This window comes from Odontesthes bonariensis, chromosome 7 (assembly GCF_027942865.1).
Source record: "Odontesthes bonariensis isolate fOdoBon6 chromosome 7, fOdoBon6.hap1, whole genome shotgun sequence".
NCBI lineage: Eukaryota > Metazoa > Chordata > Actinopteri > Atheriniformes > Atherinopsidae > Odontesthes > Odontesthes bonariensis.
In genome coordinates, this window is record NC_134512.1 from 32681204 (window position 1) to 32698110 (window position 16907).

Sequence of the window (16907 nt, forward strand, 5' to 3'; positions counted from 1 at the left end):
GATATTTACAACAGATGAAAAGGCGCCGAGCTGCAGCAGCACGTGTGCAGCTGACGATGACCTTTGACCTCGCTGCACATCATGCTGGTGGAAGACAACTACAGTTGACAAATGAAATGTCACATTCATTTAAGATGAAGACAGTCTAGTATTCTTGGAAGTGCAAAGATTTACATTGATTGAACTCTGGAAGAGTTCAGAAGTCCTGCCATGAAGACCATGTAAGGTAAATACAGATTTATTTTTTATTTATATATTTACTCTGAAACTGCATTTGGAGCCTGTAGAACTGACAATGTTTTGTTTATTTACTGGCAATCAAGTCCACGAAAAGACCAAAAACGACCGTGTGCATTTTTCTGCAAAGCCAAACCTGCAGTTGCACAATTTGAACGACTTTGTTGGATGAGCACACACAGCTGATTTTTAGCCAAACCCACCGTATTTACCTTTTAAAAAAAACAAACACACTGCTTATAATTGCTTGTTTGAGCAATATTTGCTCAAGTAACACCAGCTAACTTATATTAATCTAACGATATTAAATCGTATCTCAGCTAAAAATAAGCTTGAAACCAGGTTTGTAAAATGTGCCCTTCACACATTTTCGTTCAGCTTCTTTCATTTTCATGGACACACAAACAAACTACATATCGTCCGGAGACACAGAAATGTATTTTTGTCCTCTGATGGGGTTCATCCAGTAACTTACTTTTCTTGTGCCCATTAAACATGCTGGCGGATGTGGCAGCCATTTTGGACAGATCTTCCGTTTCATTGGACAAACCCCAACAAATCGCAGGATTTAGTACAAATAAGTTTTATTCTTGTCGACCATTTTGTTTTTTAAATAAAGCTGTGGAACTCTTGCTGGGTCTCAGGAGGATATAGAAAGACGAAATAGAAGCGTTTTCAGTCACGGTTTGGTTAAAAACTACTCGGTTAGGTTTAGATATTAAAGCAACGTAGGGTAGGGTAAGGAAAACATCATGGCTTGCCTTCAAATAATTCATCTAATATGTCCAAAATCTACTTTTATCCTCACAGCAATACATAATTCTATTAAAGAAAAAAGGGGATTTTTGTGCTTATTTTAGTTTTTAGAACATTTCCTAATTCGTTTTTATTATGTAAAATGATGAAACATTGAACTGAGCTACAAGATTTTATCATACCAGGCTTAAGGTGATACAGACAACAGTTATGTCCAAAGAATACGATCTGTAGTTAACCATGATTGTTTTAAAACCCCACCAAAGCAGTTTTTATTTCTAACCTGAACCAATGGTCACTTCTATAAAGTTAACCAGAAAGGGACGATGTTTTGTTTTAATATGTTGTGTTTACATGTAACCAAAGCAACCGGCAACATGGCCGCCATAAAGGTGACGGTGTTGTTGTAAAAAGCCTATAAAACTCTAACCAAGTTACCAAGTTTCTTAAACAAAAGACTTAAGAATGGCGTCTGCTCTGCTGCTGACACCCTCATATGAGCCGTGTTTCTCTTCAGCGGCTTGTAGGGGCGGAGCTTTACAGGACGCCACTATGAGCCGCATTGAGGGTTATGAACAAACTACTTATAAGATCGTTCAAACTGGAGGAGTCTTTGCTGTGTTGGGGAAGCATGAATATTAGAATATTTGAGCACTAACCCTGTAGAGTTTTCTAACCCCTAAAAATAATTGTGTATATTAAATCTAATCCTATTTATCTTATCTCATCTTATTCAAAGAAAAATATAATAATAATAAATGAACACTCAATTTCTGTCCATGAGTATGAAAAGAGTGATTTTACTTATTTCATGTCAAATAATAATAATAAGGTCTAATCTCTCTGAGTAACTTTGGTTCCTACCTGCTCCTGTGTACAAGAGGCTGTTGAGAGCAGGGTTGAATTACCTAAAAATTTAACTTGTTCAGTTCAGTCCTGCTGTGTTTTATCTTAAAGATCACGAGGGGCACTGGAGAAAATGCCCCTCCAAAAATAAGTAAAAAAACAACAAATACAAGACGTTTTTGCTTGAAATAAGCAAAACAAATCTGCCAATGGAACTAGTGAAAATCGGCTTGTCAAGATTTATTGAAATAAGATGTGATATTTAGGACTTTTGAGTTAAAAGTGATTTTGAAATTAGCTTAAAAACCTCTTCAAATGAAAAAAAAGCTTGTTTCATGTGAAATATGACTCAAAACAAGATGTTTTCAAGACTTTTTCACTTAACAAGATATTCAAGATGTATTGTATTAAAACAAGTCCCTATATCTGGCTGAAATAGTACTTGTTAGGCAATTGTGTCTTATATTAAATATAATGAGATACTCAATGAGACAAATATACTTGGTAAGATTTAGATTTTTTCCAGTGGGAAACTAAAGAACGCTCCCCATTGAGGAATGACCATTAATGTACTGAATGAGCATAAAAAAGTACAACTGGCACCAGATAATGAGAGTAAAAAGCTTATCAGATGGTTGAGGTAAGCAAAGACGAGTTTCCCTGCACTGTGCATCTACTCTTACATGAACAGTGCCTGCAGCATCTCACCGGATGATTTCGTATTTATGCTGTAAAAGATGAATCAGGTAAATCTGTCCTCAGCTCAGTTAGCGTCATGGTCCAAAGTCAAGTGAACGAAGGGCTACATTTTTCAAAGAGTCCTGGTTTTGGTCTTTTCTTTGGGATTAATTGACAGTAACGATAGTTAAAACATTGCCAGTCTTATTCGAATAGAGCATGGGTTGGAAAAAATGTGCATTTATCTCCGTAGAGCAGTTCAGTTTAGCTGCCAGAATAAGACAATTTACATTTCTGCAAAACACCTCACTTTGTAACCACCATTTACACTGATGATTTCCAAAGCCTAACCTTGTAGTATTGGTGCCTAAACTGAACCAAAGTCAGAGGTAATTGAAACTTACTTACAATTGCTACTTTGAAGGGCATAAGTGCATTCACAGTGAGAAGTAGGATTATGTCTGGTTTGCGATGAGTACAAGTTAAGTTCGAAGTACTGCACACGACAAAGAAACTGAAATCGCTGTTTTCAATGTGTGACAGCCCAATATGGTTGAATATGCAAGCTGGTAAAATGTGCACGCAGTATGCTCGATGTAAGGGTTCCCACAACAAGGGTCTCAAAGATGAAGATCTGACAACTTATTCCGGTCTCTACGGCTCGATGCTCAATGAGCAGCTGGTGCATTAAAGGACTGATGCCAATAGATCATTCACATACCTCAGAGGTTCACACTTGTTCATACACGTGTTTTGCAGAAACAGAAGTGTAACTTTACAGTCTGGTGACCGAAATGTGCCGACAGCTCCAAAAATCAGGGCTCGACTGAACTCTACGGAGGCAGGTTTTTTTTTTTTTTTTTAGGGGGGAATTAACCAGAGACGGTAAAAGCATACACAGATATAACCAACGTATTTACGTTTAAAACTGTGACCTGGGCTGAAAAAATAAACTCAGATGGAGAGCTGTAGCTTGGTGAGGTTCCTCTGGTGCATGTTGTGGTGTCGCACCAACTCGTCGCTCCGGGCGAACTTCTTCTGACAGTTCGGCCACCGACAGTTAAACGGCTTCTCGCCTGAGAGAGGAGGGGGGAGGAGGCCAGCGAGGAGAGACAGGGGGAGGACAGTTAGCACCGGGGGGATGTGCAAATAACAGTTAAAGAAATATTAGATGATTATAATTAATATCTGTATAGTCTATTTAAGCAAAAACATTTATAAACATCAAATGGATGAAGAAGAAATGGAAAAATAAAAGTTTACGCACTTGTTTTACCTGTATGAGTCCGTGTGTGTGTCTTAAGGTGGTCAGACCGAGAGAACTTTCTCTGACACGTCTCGCATTCGAACGGTTTAACTCCTAAACACATGTACAGTAAGCATGCGCACACGTTCAACACACAGACGGGCCAAGTTCACGCAAAACATGTACAGAAAACACACACATTCAACATCACACACACACAAACATACACAGAGGGAGATAGAAAAAAAACAGTAGAGCAGAGGCTTGCAGGGAAGCCATTCCAAAGAGTGGCCAGCATTTAGGAACTTTATCTGACGGAGTTCAGTTCAGAGCAAAAATGTAAAAACAAAATGCAAACTGAGCACTTTATTGTCCATGAGATAGCTGTCATGCAAACAGCAAAAGAAGAGCAGCAGAAAAGAGAGCAAAGGCTGGGAAGTAAAATAAAAAAATATAGTACAGACAGAGAGTCAGACTGAGTAAAGTCGATCAAACCTGTGTGCCTCCTCTGGTGCCTTTTCAGTTGGTCAGAGCGGGAAAATCTGCGGCCGCAGTCTGTGAACTCACACTGGTAGGGTTTCTCCCCTGAACAAAGATATGAGAAGTTTATCTCAACTTTTTAACCTGAAAAAGCTTTTAAATTCACATTGGAAGACATCACTGATCACCCGAACATGAGAAAATCAGGTGCACAGACTAATAGAAACCCTTTTAAGTCCCTGAAACTTTCACAGTCGTGTGATTTAATGTCCTGGGGCACAAATTTTGATTTATTTTTCATGCATATGAACAGGAAAATACAGGCGACAAATCCCACATTTAGAAGTTTGTTTTGTGTCCAGTACTTTCAATGCTTTTATGGTTAAAACTTCATTTTTGCGCTTGGTTCTGTCAAGCTAATTAAAAACTAGGTAGTCAGGGATAGGAAAAAGTCTTAAAAACACACAGTCTCACAACTTAATGCTGCATGAAAACTATTTCTATTTCTGGTTTGAAGCATTTGCAAGTCCTTATTTTTCATATGCATTCATCTGTCATCCGTGTTGAACACAGAAAGCCATCCAATAAGCATGATTTTGTGGTTCTTTGGGGCCATCAAACCGGGCATCAAAAGCAAGGCGAGTTTCACTAACTGTAGAAAGAGCTGGGGAGTTATCCCCATCGTTCCCAATTGTATTACAGGATGTCAGCTGTCAAGTCTGGCCCTCTGCTAGCAATACTGGAACCACAAATCATGAAGAAGACCCCCAGTTTCCGCTATCCAATTCACCTTTTCTTCTTTCCACTGTTTGTCAAAAAGTGCTTGATGCTGGAAAAATCAGTTTGTCATTGGATCAAAGCAGTAAAAACAAACAAAAAACCCCAAACCAGTTCCATAAACTTTAATGATGGATGCGAGCTTCAGAGTTAGTGTGTAAATACCGTGTTACTGCCATTTTGGACGTCATGTGTATGAACCCCACTGCGTTTACCCCCAAGTTGCCACTTTTGGATGTGAAGGGCTTCCCACCGGTAACATGGCACCAACGCATGATGATTGCCACGGCAACGAGATAAAACCTGTTGTTTTTCTAACCTAACCTTAACTAACAAAGTGGCCTAGAAATCTAGACGCCCCTAGCGGCCGCAAATGGGCTAGTCTAGGCACTTGTGGTCCTTTTGCGAGGTTCCAAATCAAAACTTAATCAAGCCAATCAAATTGTGAGGAGCGCTGTCGGAGGCCGGGCTACCTAGTGACGACAGAGGTGCGACGTTTCAGTGTGTAGTTCCAGAGAGAGGTTTAAAAAAAAAAAAAAAAAAAAAAAAGTTCCAGAGAGAGGTAAACAGTGGCTGCGCCCAGCGAACAGTCTTTCGAGTTGGCTTTGGCAGCGACTCTAGAAAATTTAGATATACAGTTTTCTTTGCGAGACGAACAGATAACTGCACTTAAGTTTTTGGTTTTTTTAAAAGGACGTTTTCGGAGTTTTGCCCACCGGGTATGGTAAAAGTTTAATTTACCAGCTTGCTCCGTTGGTGGGACGACGCATGGGTCTCCACAACCCGCTGGTGGTTGTGCAATCCCCAGTCGATTGCGAGCATGATGTACCGAAGATGGCGGGCCGATCTTCGTCTCGGAGCTGACAAAACTCTCCGGTAAGGCATTTGAACGGTCAAATTCCCTTAACGGGACGAGAGCAGTCAAAATGGCAAAACCAGAAGTGCGTTACTCACTGCGGCTAGCTTTAGTAGCGCTGAATTCGTGGGAACAAAATTGTAAATAACCGGTATTTTGTCAGATTTTCAACACCTTGGGGGTCTAAACGACTACTTTCTAGCGTGAAAATGTTTCAAATGTTGCTAAAGTTATATATTTACACAGTTTATAGCTTAGGCGAAATCAGCTTTTCAGGCCATAGACTACAAACCATTCCGTCGTGTTGACTACGTAAAACTTCTTCATCACTCTGATTGGTTGTTGCGCCATCCTATTGCGTGGCGTTGAACTTGACAGACAGCCGTTTATCCCGCCCACACTGCTATCCAGCGTCACTAGACCCCTGTACAGCTTTTTGCTGTACGGGTCTGGCTTGCTAGGCTAGGTACAACTCAGAACACACAAAAACTTCTGCTCAGTTGCCTGTGAGCACGATGAAAATATTTCCACATCTAAGTAGATAAATACGGAGCCCTTAAAATGACATATGAGAGAAAAATAAAACCCAAGGTTTTCTCGTGCGCACGCAAAACTTTCTCGTTCGCACCTGAAACTTTCTCGTGCGCACCTGAAACTTTTCTGGTGGGAACGTGAAACTTAAAGAAATAGGCCCAGGATACTTACTCTTACCCGGTTTGATATCCGCAGAAAGTTGACCTGCGTCTGACATTAGACCTACATCAGTGGCGGCTGCTGACTTTTAAAACAGGGGAAGCCCATATTAGGCCATTGTGACAAAACTAGCTAACACGACAAACAAATGCACAACAGGAATATGATTGACAAAACTTCTAAACAACAAGGATGTGTTTCTTATTTACAGTGTAATATTTACAAAAGTGTATGTGTGTAAAGGATGGAAATGGAAACGATGGGAAATGAGGGAAACTCCGACAGCACTTTGACAGACAACCAGTCTCTTTCGTATCCGCTTTGGGACTGCAGTTCCAGCGTGCTTCTCCCCGCTTAAAAATTCGGCTGCCACAAGATCTGATGGACAAACACTAACTCCAATCATCCCGACACAGCCCCTCATATTGACACGCCCACGTCTAATATACCCCCAGAGACGCCGGGCTGCCTCGGTAGCATGGGAGAGGCTGTCCGGCTTCCCGTGTTTTGTCTCTGAATAGCCGCGGCTGACCTACATGACGATTCTCTGCCCGTCCTGCTGCCTAACCTACACTGTTTTACAATAAAGTGAAAGTTTCTCGTGCGCACGAGAAACTTTCTAGTGCCCACGCAAAACTTTTCTGGTGGGCACGAGAAACCCTTGGGTTTTATTTTACTCTGCCATGTCATTTTAAGGGCTCGGTAGATAAAAGATCCCAAGGACATATAAATGTGTGAGCGACGGCAACGTCCGATTCCCCAAGGAATGTGTATCGATATGCAAAGCTTCCATAGTTTTCACTGTGGCGTGGGGCTTCGTGGCCAGTTCAAAATATATATTTACATTTACATAGTCTTTTACTAATGTGACAGTATGAGCAAAGATTCTAAATAGTAAACGAGGTTACAACGTGTTTGCTTAGTCCATAAAACTTTATAACTATAATAGAATAGAAATAGAAGAATAGAAAAATACTTTATTCATCCCCCAATGTGGGAAATTCAAATTAGTCAAGTAGCTCAAAAAAAATTATAAATATTTACAATGATTGTATATTAACAACAACAATAACAATACCAATTCTAGTAAAAATACTGCTACTAACTAAATAAATGACTAAATAAACAAATAAAAAAACAATTTGAGAAGAACTCAGCAGTCACTGTTAAAAAGCCTAATAATAGTAATAATAATAATAATAATCATACGTGTAATAATATTATTATTAGAATATATTCTGTGTTTATCTGTAAATCTACACAGCAACATGGTCTAAAGAGACTAAGAATTTAGGTTTTACCGAAGGGAAAATATGAAGGAAGTGCTCATCAATCACTATGAAGCGGTTTAATGGTTTTCTGTGCATCAGATCTGAGAGAAAATACATTTATTTATTTCACAAAACAGGAAACATTTCCAGGTAACAGCAGAAGAGAAGCTCAGGGTGATGGAAATAAAAGAATAATCTTAAAGAGAAGAAGGAACATGTTGCTGACACTGAGTACGCCTTCTGCAAATGTGCAGACATTTCTATGAATGATGGTAAAATAAGATGAAATGTTACTGCCCGTTTCGGTTGTTCTCACCTGTGTGTTTGCGGCTGTGCATCTGCAGGTGAGACAGCTTGAAGTAGCGCTTGTTGCATCCTGGATAGGCGCACATGAACGGGCGCTTTTCGCTGCTCTCTGACCGCACTATGGCTGGAGCGATGCTGGGCACCCGCCGTACATCCTGCACGCAAAGCAAACACTTTAATCTGAAGCTAAACCGCTCGAGGCAAAAATTAACGAAAACTCTCAGAGGACACCGATAACTGAAGCTGTAAAATGTAATTTAAACAACAGTCAGTTAAATCTGCCGTGTGTGTAAATGCATGAATGTGATGTGTCTGACTTGTGGGGATCATTACAATAAAATAGTCATATATTCATGAGCTGGGAATTAGCAGTAAAATGACCCCAGCCCAGAGGGAGCTGTTAGTCACGCTCTTTAGACAGAGCGTCTTCCAGAGAACCTCGCTGCTTTGCTCGTTGCAGATGTCACAGGAGCAGGAAATAACGCGTGTTTACAGAGACAATTTGTACTTTACTTAATTTGTAGAATAAATGTAAACATCACCTGGTGTGTTACTTTAACACACAGCGTGATTCTCCTTCGTGTTTTCTTTCTCAAATGTCTCCACCTCTCCCTCCATCTCCTCCTGCTGGCAACCATCTGCTGTTAATTTCCTCAGCGTTTAGCATTATGACCAAAGAGAATTAGAGGTCAACCCTGTTGTAGTTTGCACTGTTAGCAGTTACAACTATGCCGATATAAACTGGTGGAATCACCCACAAAGACAGTGTGAAATTCGCTGAGACAACAGGACGAGTTTGAAGTCTAAACTAAAGTGATCTGATTACGAGTCGTCATTATTTACAACATGCACACTAAAACCTACAGGCTGAAATTAAACATAGCTTTCAAACTATGACTCGTTATACAGTTAATTATCGAAAACATGAATCATTAGATGCATGCATTTTTTCTAAAAATCAATCAAATAGACACTTTAACCCATTAAGACTGAACGCAACACGTTTGTTTCTCCTTTGTGATCATTTTATATGTTTATTACATTCAAATGTCGACAAAAATCAGGAAAAAGTAACAAATTGAGCATAAAAGCGAAAGGTTTGACCAATTTATATTTCCTTCAGACTTAACTATTTCAGCTATTAGCCTCCTAAAACCTTCACAAACCATGTTAAAGGGTTAGGAAGCTTTTCAAAGCAAAACGTGCTGTAATTAAAACATACATTTTGTGAAAAAAACTGTAAAACTGGAACTTTTTGTGATGTGCAGCTTCAAAATAAACTTAAGAAAGTAGAAAGTAACATGAATAATGTTGCTTTTAGATGACTGGTGTTAAGATGCTGTTCGGTTAACTTACGGGTCCTTAAACACCAAAACGACGTCAAACCAGCTGCGATGAAAGGACGCCCTGCTGGTCTAAGTAACACTTAAACACAAAACTGCCAGCAAGGAGGAGTAACTAGTCTATCTACATAATTCAACCACTGGAAGGGCGCATTGCTTCTGATTGCTCGCTCACCATAGAAGATTGTGGATCATGGTTACAGAGAAATTAGTTTAGTTTTGTTTGGCCTGTTGGTTGTGAAAGAAGATTGTAAAAATAAAAGGAGAAACTTCACAAAATGCGCTGAACAGCCAATCAGAATGATCCCTTTCTCTGACAGAATTGACGTGAATCAGCTGGAAACAACTTGCCTCTGGATCTTCCTGACAGCCGGTCGCTGGCTTTGTATATGAGGGCCTAAAGAGAGGCGGGGGGGGGGGGCTTCAACTGAAAAGTTAAGTTTGTGATGACAGCTCCACTGACGGTGACAAAGAGCCGCATATCTACTGAAGGTTTTGCTACTTAATTTAATTTCATATCAGTAAAATGACGTCATTTCATGATGGAAAAGTACAAAAAATGAAATGTGATTTAGTCTCAACACGTTTTCTAAGAGGGTTGGAAGCAGTATCAATTAGGAATGAAATTCCTCAGCTGCCAACTGAATTATCTTTGGCAGTGACAGCGAATTAGCGTAATCCCTATAATAAATACAGCAAAGCAACACTTTGCCTCACTCGATCCGTTACCTCACATTTTAACAGCTCTTAAATTATACTTTAAGAGGCTTAAGAATGAGGTTTTGTTTATTCTTTTGTCCGGAGCCAGACCTTAAAGAAAGAAAGGGAACAGGGTGACTAATGAAACAGACTCCTGAAAGAAAGATCTCTGCCGCGGAGTAAGAGCAGGTCTGGAGAATCTCCTGTTCCCCGTCCTCTAGAGCCGCTGACAGACAATAATTAAAACCTAATGATTTATTAACATGCTGATCCTCGTATGGAAAGTGTATCATTATGGAATGTGTGTGTTTCTCCACCGCTAATGGATTTATGGGAAGAAAAAAAAAGAAAAAAAGAATCCCCTTGACCTTAAAAGCTGTGTATGTGCATGAAATGTTTGTCTGTGTGCACGTAAAGGTACTCATGTGTACGAGTTTGTAAATCTGTGCTCTGCTACATATCAGCATTTCCTCCTCACATAGCCTGCTTGTTGCATTAGGCTCTAATAACCCATTAAAAAACAATATTCTTCTCTCCGTCTCAAGCTTGTGTTTTTCTTCCTGTTTGTTGCAAAGTTTTCAGTCCAGCCAGCAACATGTGTGACTCTAAACATGGACATTAAGGAAGGTGTAGAGGAGATGTGTGCAGACAGGAGATCCGTGTGACCGAAGGACGACCCGTTGATGATAAATAAAATCGTACACGTGTGCAGGAGTGGTGCGAGTCCCACCTGAATGCCCCTGAAGACTCCATGTGTGTGGATGCGGTACTGTGTGCTGCAGCTGTACACCATCGGGGTGCTGGGGTCACTGTCGTAGCCGGCTGCATGGCTGCCAACAACAGAAAGAGACATCAGAGTTATTCACTGCTGGAGTTTTAACGCGGACTAAGAGATCTGAACACATCACAGCAGTTTTAAAATCTTTACTCTGGCTTCCAGTCATTCACAGAATAGATTTTAAAAGCCTGCTGATGGTTTACAATCTGTGATATGTTCAGAGAATATAAACCCAGCAGAGCTCTTAGATCCAAGGACTCAGGTCAGCTGGTCCAGAGTCCAGACTAAACATGGAGAAGCAGCATTTAGCTGTTATGCTGCAAACAAGTGGAACAAACTGCTAGTGGAGATTAAACTTTCACCAAATGGAGACATTTTTAAATCCAGGTTAAAGACATTTCTTTTCTCATGTGTCTATGCATGAAATCTGCACGATATCTTTTAACTTATCTGGACAGTTGCTCGTTTTTAAATTCATTTAAATTATTTTATTTGTTTCTCTTTATATTCTTTTATGTATTTTTAATGCTTCTTCCACTCCATGCTGCAATGCTTTTATTTCATTTGAATTGTTTTGTACATGAAATGTGCTATACAAATAAATTTGATTTGATTTGATTTGATAAATCATCAGTTAGTGTGAAGAAAAGCTGCCTGAAAATGGTTGTAAGAGTAAAAAACTATTCAAAGCATAAAAAGCAAGTGGAAGATTTTCTCTGCTAATGAACCAAAGGCATCCAAATGGACTTCTAAAGTGAAGCATGAAGCACTGTTTTCATTGAGCGTATCGGAAGCAGGTACAATCAGCTCAGGGAGGCAACATTATTCAGTCATGTCCACCTTGAAACATACAAACCCATAATGCAAATTACAGACCAGAGTTCACTGCAGAGATGTAACTCGTATTGATGTATGGGCACGATTATTTTTTTCCTCCTTTTTGTCAGAGGACTGTAAATCTAGTTTTTTTCCGTGGTGCCTCTGCTTATGTCAATGGTTGGGAAAAATATTTATGCGTACAAGTTGCACTTTGACCTTCGGCTACAATATAACCAGCAACAAAATCAGCGGGCTGCCGTACGGGAGGAGAAAGGGATCCAGTTAGAAGCGATATTGGAGATCAAATTCGTGCATTCGTAAAGCTGTTTGGGGGTTACAAACAGGGGAAACTCTAGGGGGAAACTGACAGATATCCCCGAGTATTAATCCTGATGTCCACTGAGAAAAAAGTCTGATTGAGATGTGAATCTGGCCTCCTGATTTGAAAAATAAAACCAAGATATGGGTGTCTTAAACCTGCATTCAGCGACACGTGGTTGTGAAAAGAAGTCAGATCGTACAGAAGCGTGAGGGAAATAGGCTCCACTCTTTTTATCCGTTACCTCTTCCCAGGGGTGGAAGTAACGAATTACAAATACTCACGTTACTGTAATTAAGTAGATTTTTGGGTACTTGTACTTTTGTGTAATTTTACTCATACTTGAGTACAATTTACACCATGTAATCTACTTTGCTACTTTTAAAATCAAAAGTCGCTACTGAGTACTCCCCACAATTTGAATTAATATTCAAACCGTCAGATATTTTTTTTTTCCAATGCCAATCCTTTTTGGCCGTCAGATCGCGCCCGGGCCGATTGATCTAAGACGTAATGTAAGGAAAGGCCAACTCTACTGCTGCAGCAGGCGCAGGTTTCTGGAGGTAACACACCTGCACAGCGGAGCAGAGAGACAGCGTCCAGATGCAGTGAAACTCTGTTTGAGACTTCAACGTCTAATCTCAAAAAACACACTGCGGGAAGAGGTTTTACAACTATACTTATATATATATATATATATATATATATATATATATATATATATATATATGTGTTGAGGTTATTAATTTGGCTAAGACGCTTGAATTTGGCTTGAAGACGGAGCGAGCTAACGTGTGAAGTCAGTAAACCGAATGTATTCATGTGTGTGCCATCGGTTTACACTCTGGCCTCATAATAGTCACATCATTGCAGTAATTTCACTGTATAAGGTGAGCTGTGTTTGGTTAAAAAAACCTGGCGCACAGTGCACAATCCAATCAAAAGTCTGCTATTTACGATGCAATAAAACATCCATTGGTTAAAAAGTCATTAATACTCTGAGTAGTTTTTGAGAAAAGTATTTTGTACAAATTTGAGTACAAATTTTCAGCACACTTTCCACCTCTGCTTCCTATCACCTGGAACCAGTCTGCCCATCAACAAGGCATTTTCACTGTCTGACATATTTATAGAATATTTAGAATATTTATAGAACGTGTGCATAGAGCGTATGCACATTAATCTTGCCTAAAAAAGCTAATTTAGCATTAAAACGTTAAATTTCAGTTATTCAAGCTTTAATTTTGAGACCCCCAAACTATGAACATAGACTTTCCACGATGAACGTTATATCTGCTAAACGACCTCACGGTGACGTTTTAACATGGTCATAAAAACTAACGTGTGTCTTAAGGATTATGTGTCACATAGATGGTTTCAGTGATCATGTTAGCATGAAAGCATTAGCATTTAGCATCAACTTCCAATGAAGCACTAGATTGTAGCTGAACCTCATCTCCACACAGTTTTCAATTCAATTCAATTCAATTTTGTCCAATTTATATGGCGCCAAATCAAAACAAATGTCATTTCAGGGCATTTCAAAGAAGCGTTCAGTCCAAGGAATGTAAGGAAGGATAGAAACCTGAGAAAAAAGCTAATTTTATCACTTTTTGCAGTTTATTAATTTGATTATTAATGCACATGGAACATTGATAGAAGTTCTAGAAAATGCAAAACTCTTCCATCCTTTTCAGGATGATGGGAGATACACGAGGATACCGGCCTGCCGAGTGTGTAGTTATGTGAAATATTTTGCTATAAAACTCTATAAAACTGTATGTTTTTCAGCTCTATCGGCCAACACAGTTAAATCCAGTGTTAGCTGAATATAAATATAAACTTTACTCTCATGAATTAACACTTTTTATTATCAGTTAATCCAATAATTGTTCTTATTTTAAATCTAATGTTGAAAAACTGTAAAAATCTGAGCAAAAAATAACAGCATAAAATCCAATAATACTTAAACATAAGCCTATTCAAATTAAACTTTAAATCTATTTAATATCACATTTCTGGATCATATAATTATCATATTATTGCTTAGGTTGTCTTTTTGTAACTTGGCGCCAAAGAAACACTTTCGACCAAACATTTCACTCCGACTTAAATCGCAGAACAAAACCTGCTCTGTGTAATGCAGCTGCCTGTCTTGCCTCTCATATCTTCTTATGATAACACGCAGAGAAACAGAAAGCTCTTGTCTATGAAATGTGTTATATTTCAGTCTGTCTAACTAATAGAGGAGGATGGGAGGAGGATTTTTGCATCCTGTGCTGCAGCAGTGGGAATGCACAGTTTACAGCCAGGCGCTCATAAGGTGCTCTTTGTCTGCCTCGGTTTTCCCACAGACACAAGGACAAGGAGTTAAAATGAATTTGCACCACCTACTTATGTTTATTCATTCATATTTTTTTGTATTGAAGAAAGCACCACTACTGACTCCTTAGGAGTCTGTAATATAAACGTCCCTTATCTGCTTACAATCACCTTTTAAGGCACTTTATTGAACCTGATTCCCCATGTGTTGCATATCAAAATGTGCAGAATAATCTCAGCTATCACACTGAAAACGTTAAAGTCTGTGCTTGCTAACTTTGCAGACTAATAATAAGCTTGGTAAATCTCAAAACCCACCGCATACACAAAGTCGGAAAAAAACTATAAAAATTGATGTAAAAATCATTTTTGTGCGTGATTCAATTGCCGAAAAATCAATAAAACGAGTGATGCCTGCGCTGGGTTGAACATGCATTCAACAGGTAACCTCTGGAGAGATGTGGTGACTGGGGCCCTTCATCACTAAATTTGAATGTGGTTTGGCATTAAGACAAAAACACAGTTAATGTAAGTGATACTGAAGGAAACAAAATGTGCATCGAGAAGAATATTTGTACATTTAAGGTTTGTTTGTGAATGTCCAGAAAGGCCCTCGTGCGTCTCTGTAAAAGTCCTTGTATACCCAAAAAACTGCTCTGATTCTACACACTCCAAACGTGTCAACTGCACACGTGTGTCACGGATTGTCGGCGTAGTGACGAGGTGAGAGGACCCGAAAGCAGTTTACAAATGAAAACTGGATTTATTCAAAAACTGTAACGAAAGGCCGGCAAAGCTGGAATTCCAGACAGCAAAACAGATCAAACAAAAACCGAGGAACAAAAACACCTGATTTGACAAGATCGTTAACGGTAAATATGTCTGTTGCATATTTTTAAATTCATTTAAAATATTTTATTTGTTCCTCTTTATATTCTTTTATGTATTTTAATGCTTCCTCCACTCCCTGCTGCAATGCTTTTATTTTATGTAAAGCACTTTGAATTGTTTGTACATGAAATGTGCTATACAAATAATTTGATTTGATTTTGATTTGATTTGATAAAGATCTGACAAATGCTACGAACAAACCGGGAGACTAAATGCTGTGGGGAGAGTGATTGGTGAGAAGGTCCAGCTGAGGATAATGAGCACAGGTGAAGGGAGTGGAGCTGACGACTGACGGCTCTTATACACCAAACTGACATCAGGCAGAACCCCCTGCCATGTCTGGGGGAAAAACAAATAAAATATAAAGAAATTGCACTGCAGCTGCCGACTATGCTGTGTCATGTACACCTGTGATAACTTTGCAGTGAGAAGGCAGCAGGAGTCCGTGCAAAATTCAATAAGATAAAAGACAGACACAAAACAATGTTCGTGTTAAGTCGGGTCGTTATTATTCAGTTTTTAGTATCCAACATAGTTTGAGCCCAGGCAGGTTTTTATTGTATTTAGACTCAAAACAACCCAGATTTCAGATTAAACACACCATGTTGACTGTTTTCTACATATGAGCTTTTATCAGCTGCTGTTGAATGTCCTGCTCTACTGTTTGGCACTGTTTTTACCTTATCCAGAATTAGATTAAGTTAACTCGCCTTAGCCAACTCTTCCACTCAATTTAGATATGTGATGCCAAAGAAAAATGATGTTGTGCCACAACTTTTACATTTATCACGTCATAAATCTTACCAAAAAGTGTCAGTCATTTGTAAAAATGGTGTAAATCACTGCTCCAACAAAAGGAAAAATACCATTTTCCTTGCATTTCTTAATATTTTTAATAATATTAACAACCAATCAGAGTGATCTCTCTAAATGACAAACCTGGCACCAATTTAACACTTTAAATGGTCCAAAGCGGTGAGGACCTGATGAAGCCGGCAGTGCGTTACAAACCGAAAATAACCGATTATTAACCTTGGGGTTTGAATCAAAAACTTTCCTGAAATATTCACGAGCTTGTTGTGTTTTTCTGTCTTCAATAAGAGAAACAAAACGATTCCCAACTTCACGAAGATCATCACTGAGCTCAAGTGACGCCTCTCGTTGTTAAAGCCTCACAAGGACAAACTTTTCCAACCCATTTTTATTTCTAGGGCATCGATTACTGCTGTTTTGTGAAAACTGTTGATGAATCTGACATATACCAAGTGTTTAAAAGAGCTACAGAATACATAAAGAGGTAAGAGACCCGGGACTTTCATACATACAAGGCCATTGCCTTTCCAGTTGGTTTAGTTTTGGTTAGTGGTCGGTAGTAAAGCTACTAAGCTGAGGTCAGGAAAAGATTATGCTTTGGTTTCATTCACCCTTTTTCACAACTCGAACTCTACAAATTTAAAAATAATAATAACTCTGGACATGCATGCCCAAAAAGTTGGGAGTGTCGACACATTAGCTCACAATGTGTCGACAGACTAAACCAAAACCCTTACTGCAGCACCAATGGAGCTCATACTGGACAGCGTACACAGA

General features: G+C 39.2%; 1 protein-coding gene across 1 annotated transcript in view; it reads right to left on the reverse strand.

Annotated features, from left to right (window-relative positions):
• Positions 1-2888: 2888 nt before the first annotated feature.
• wt1a (WT1 transcription factor a) overlaps positions 2889-16907 on the reverse strand; it is a 31469-nt gene continuing 17450 nt past the window's right edge. Inside the window, exons 4-8 of the mRNA XM_075471110.1 lie at positions 10919-11018; positions 8157-8301; positions 4259-4348; positions 3785-3877; positions 2889-3593 (exon numbers count right to left, since the gene is read on the reverse strand). Coding sequence (XP_075327225.1) covers positions 3472-3593; positions 3785-3877; positions 4259-4348; positions 8157-8301; positions 10919-11018 — 550 coding nt within the window. The 3' untranslated portion in view covers positions 2889-3471. The remainder of the gene's footprint in view (positions 3594-3784; positions 3878-4258; positions 4349-8156; positions 8302-10918; positions 11019-16907) is intronic.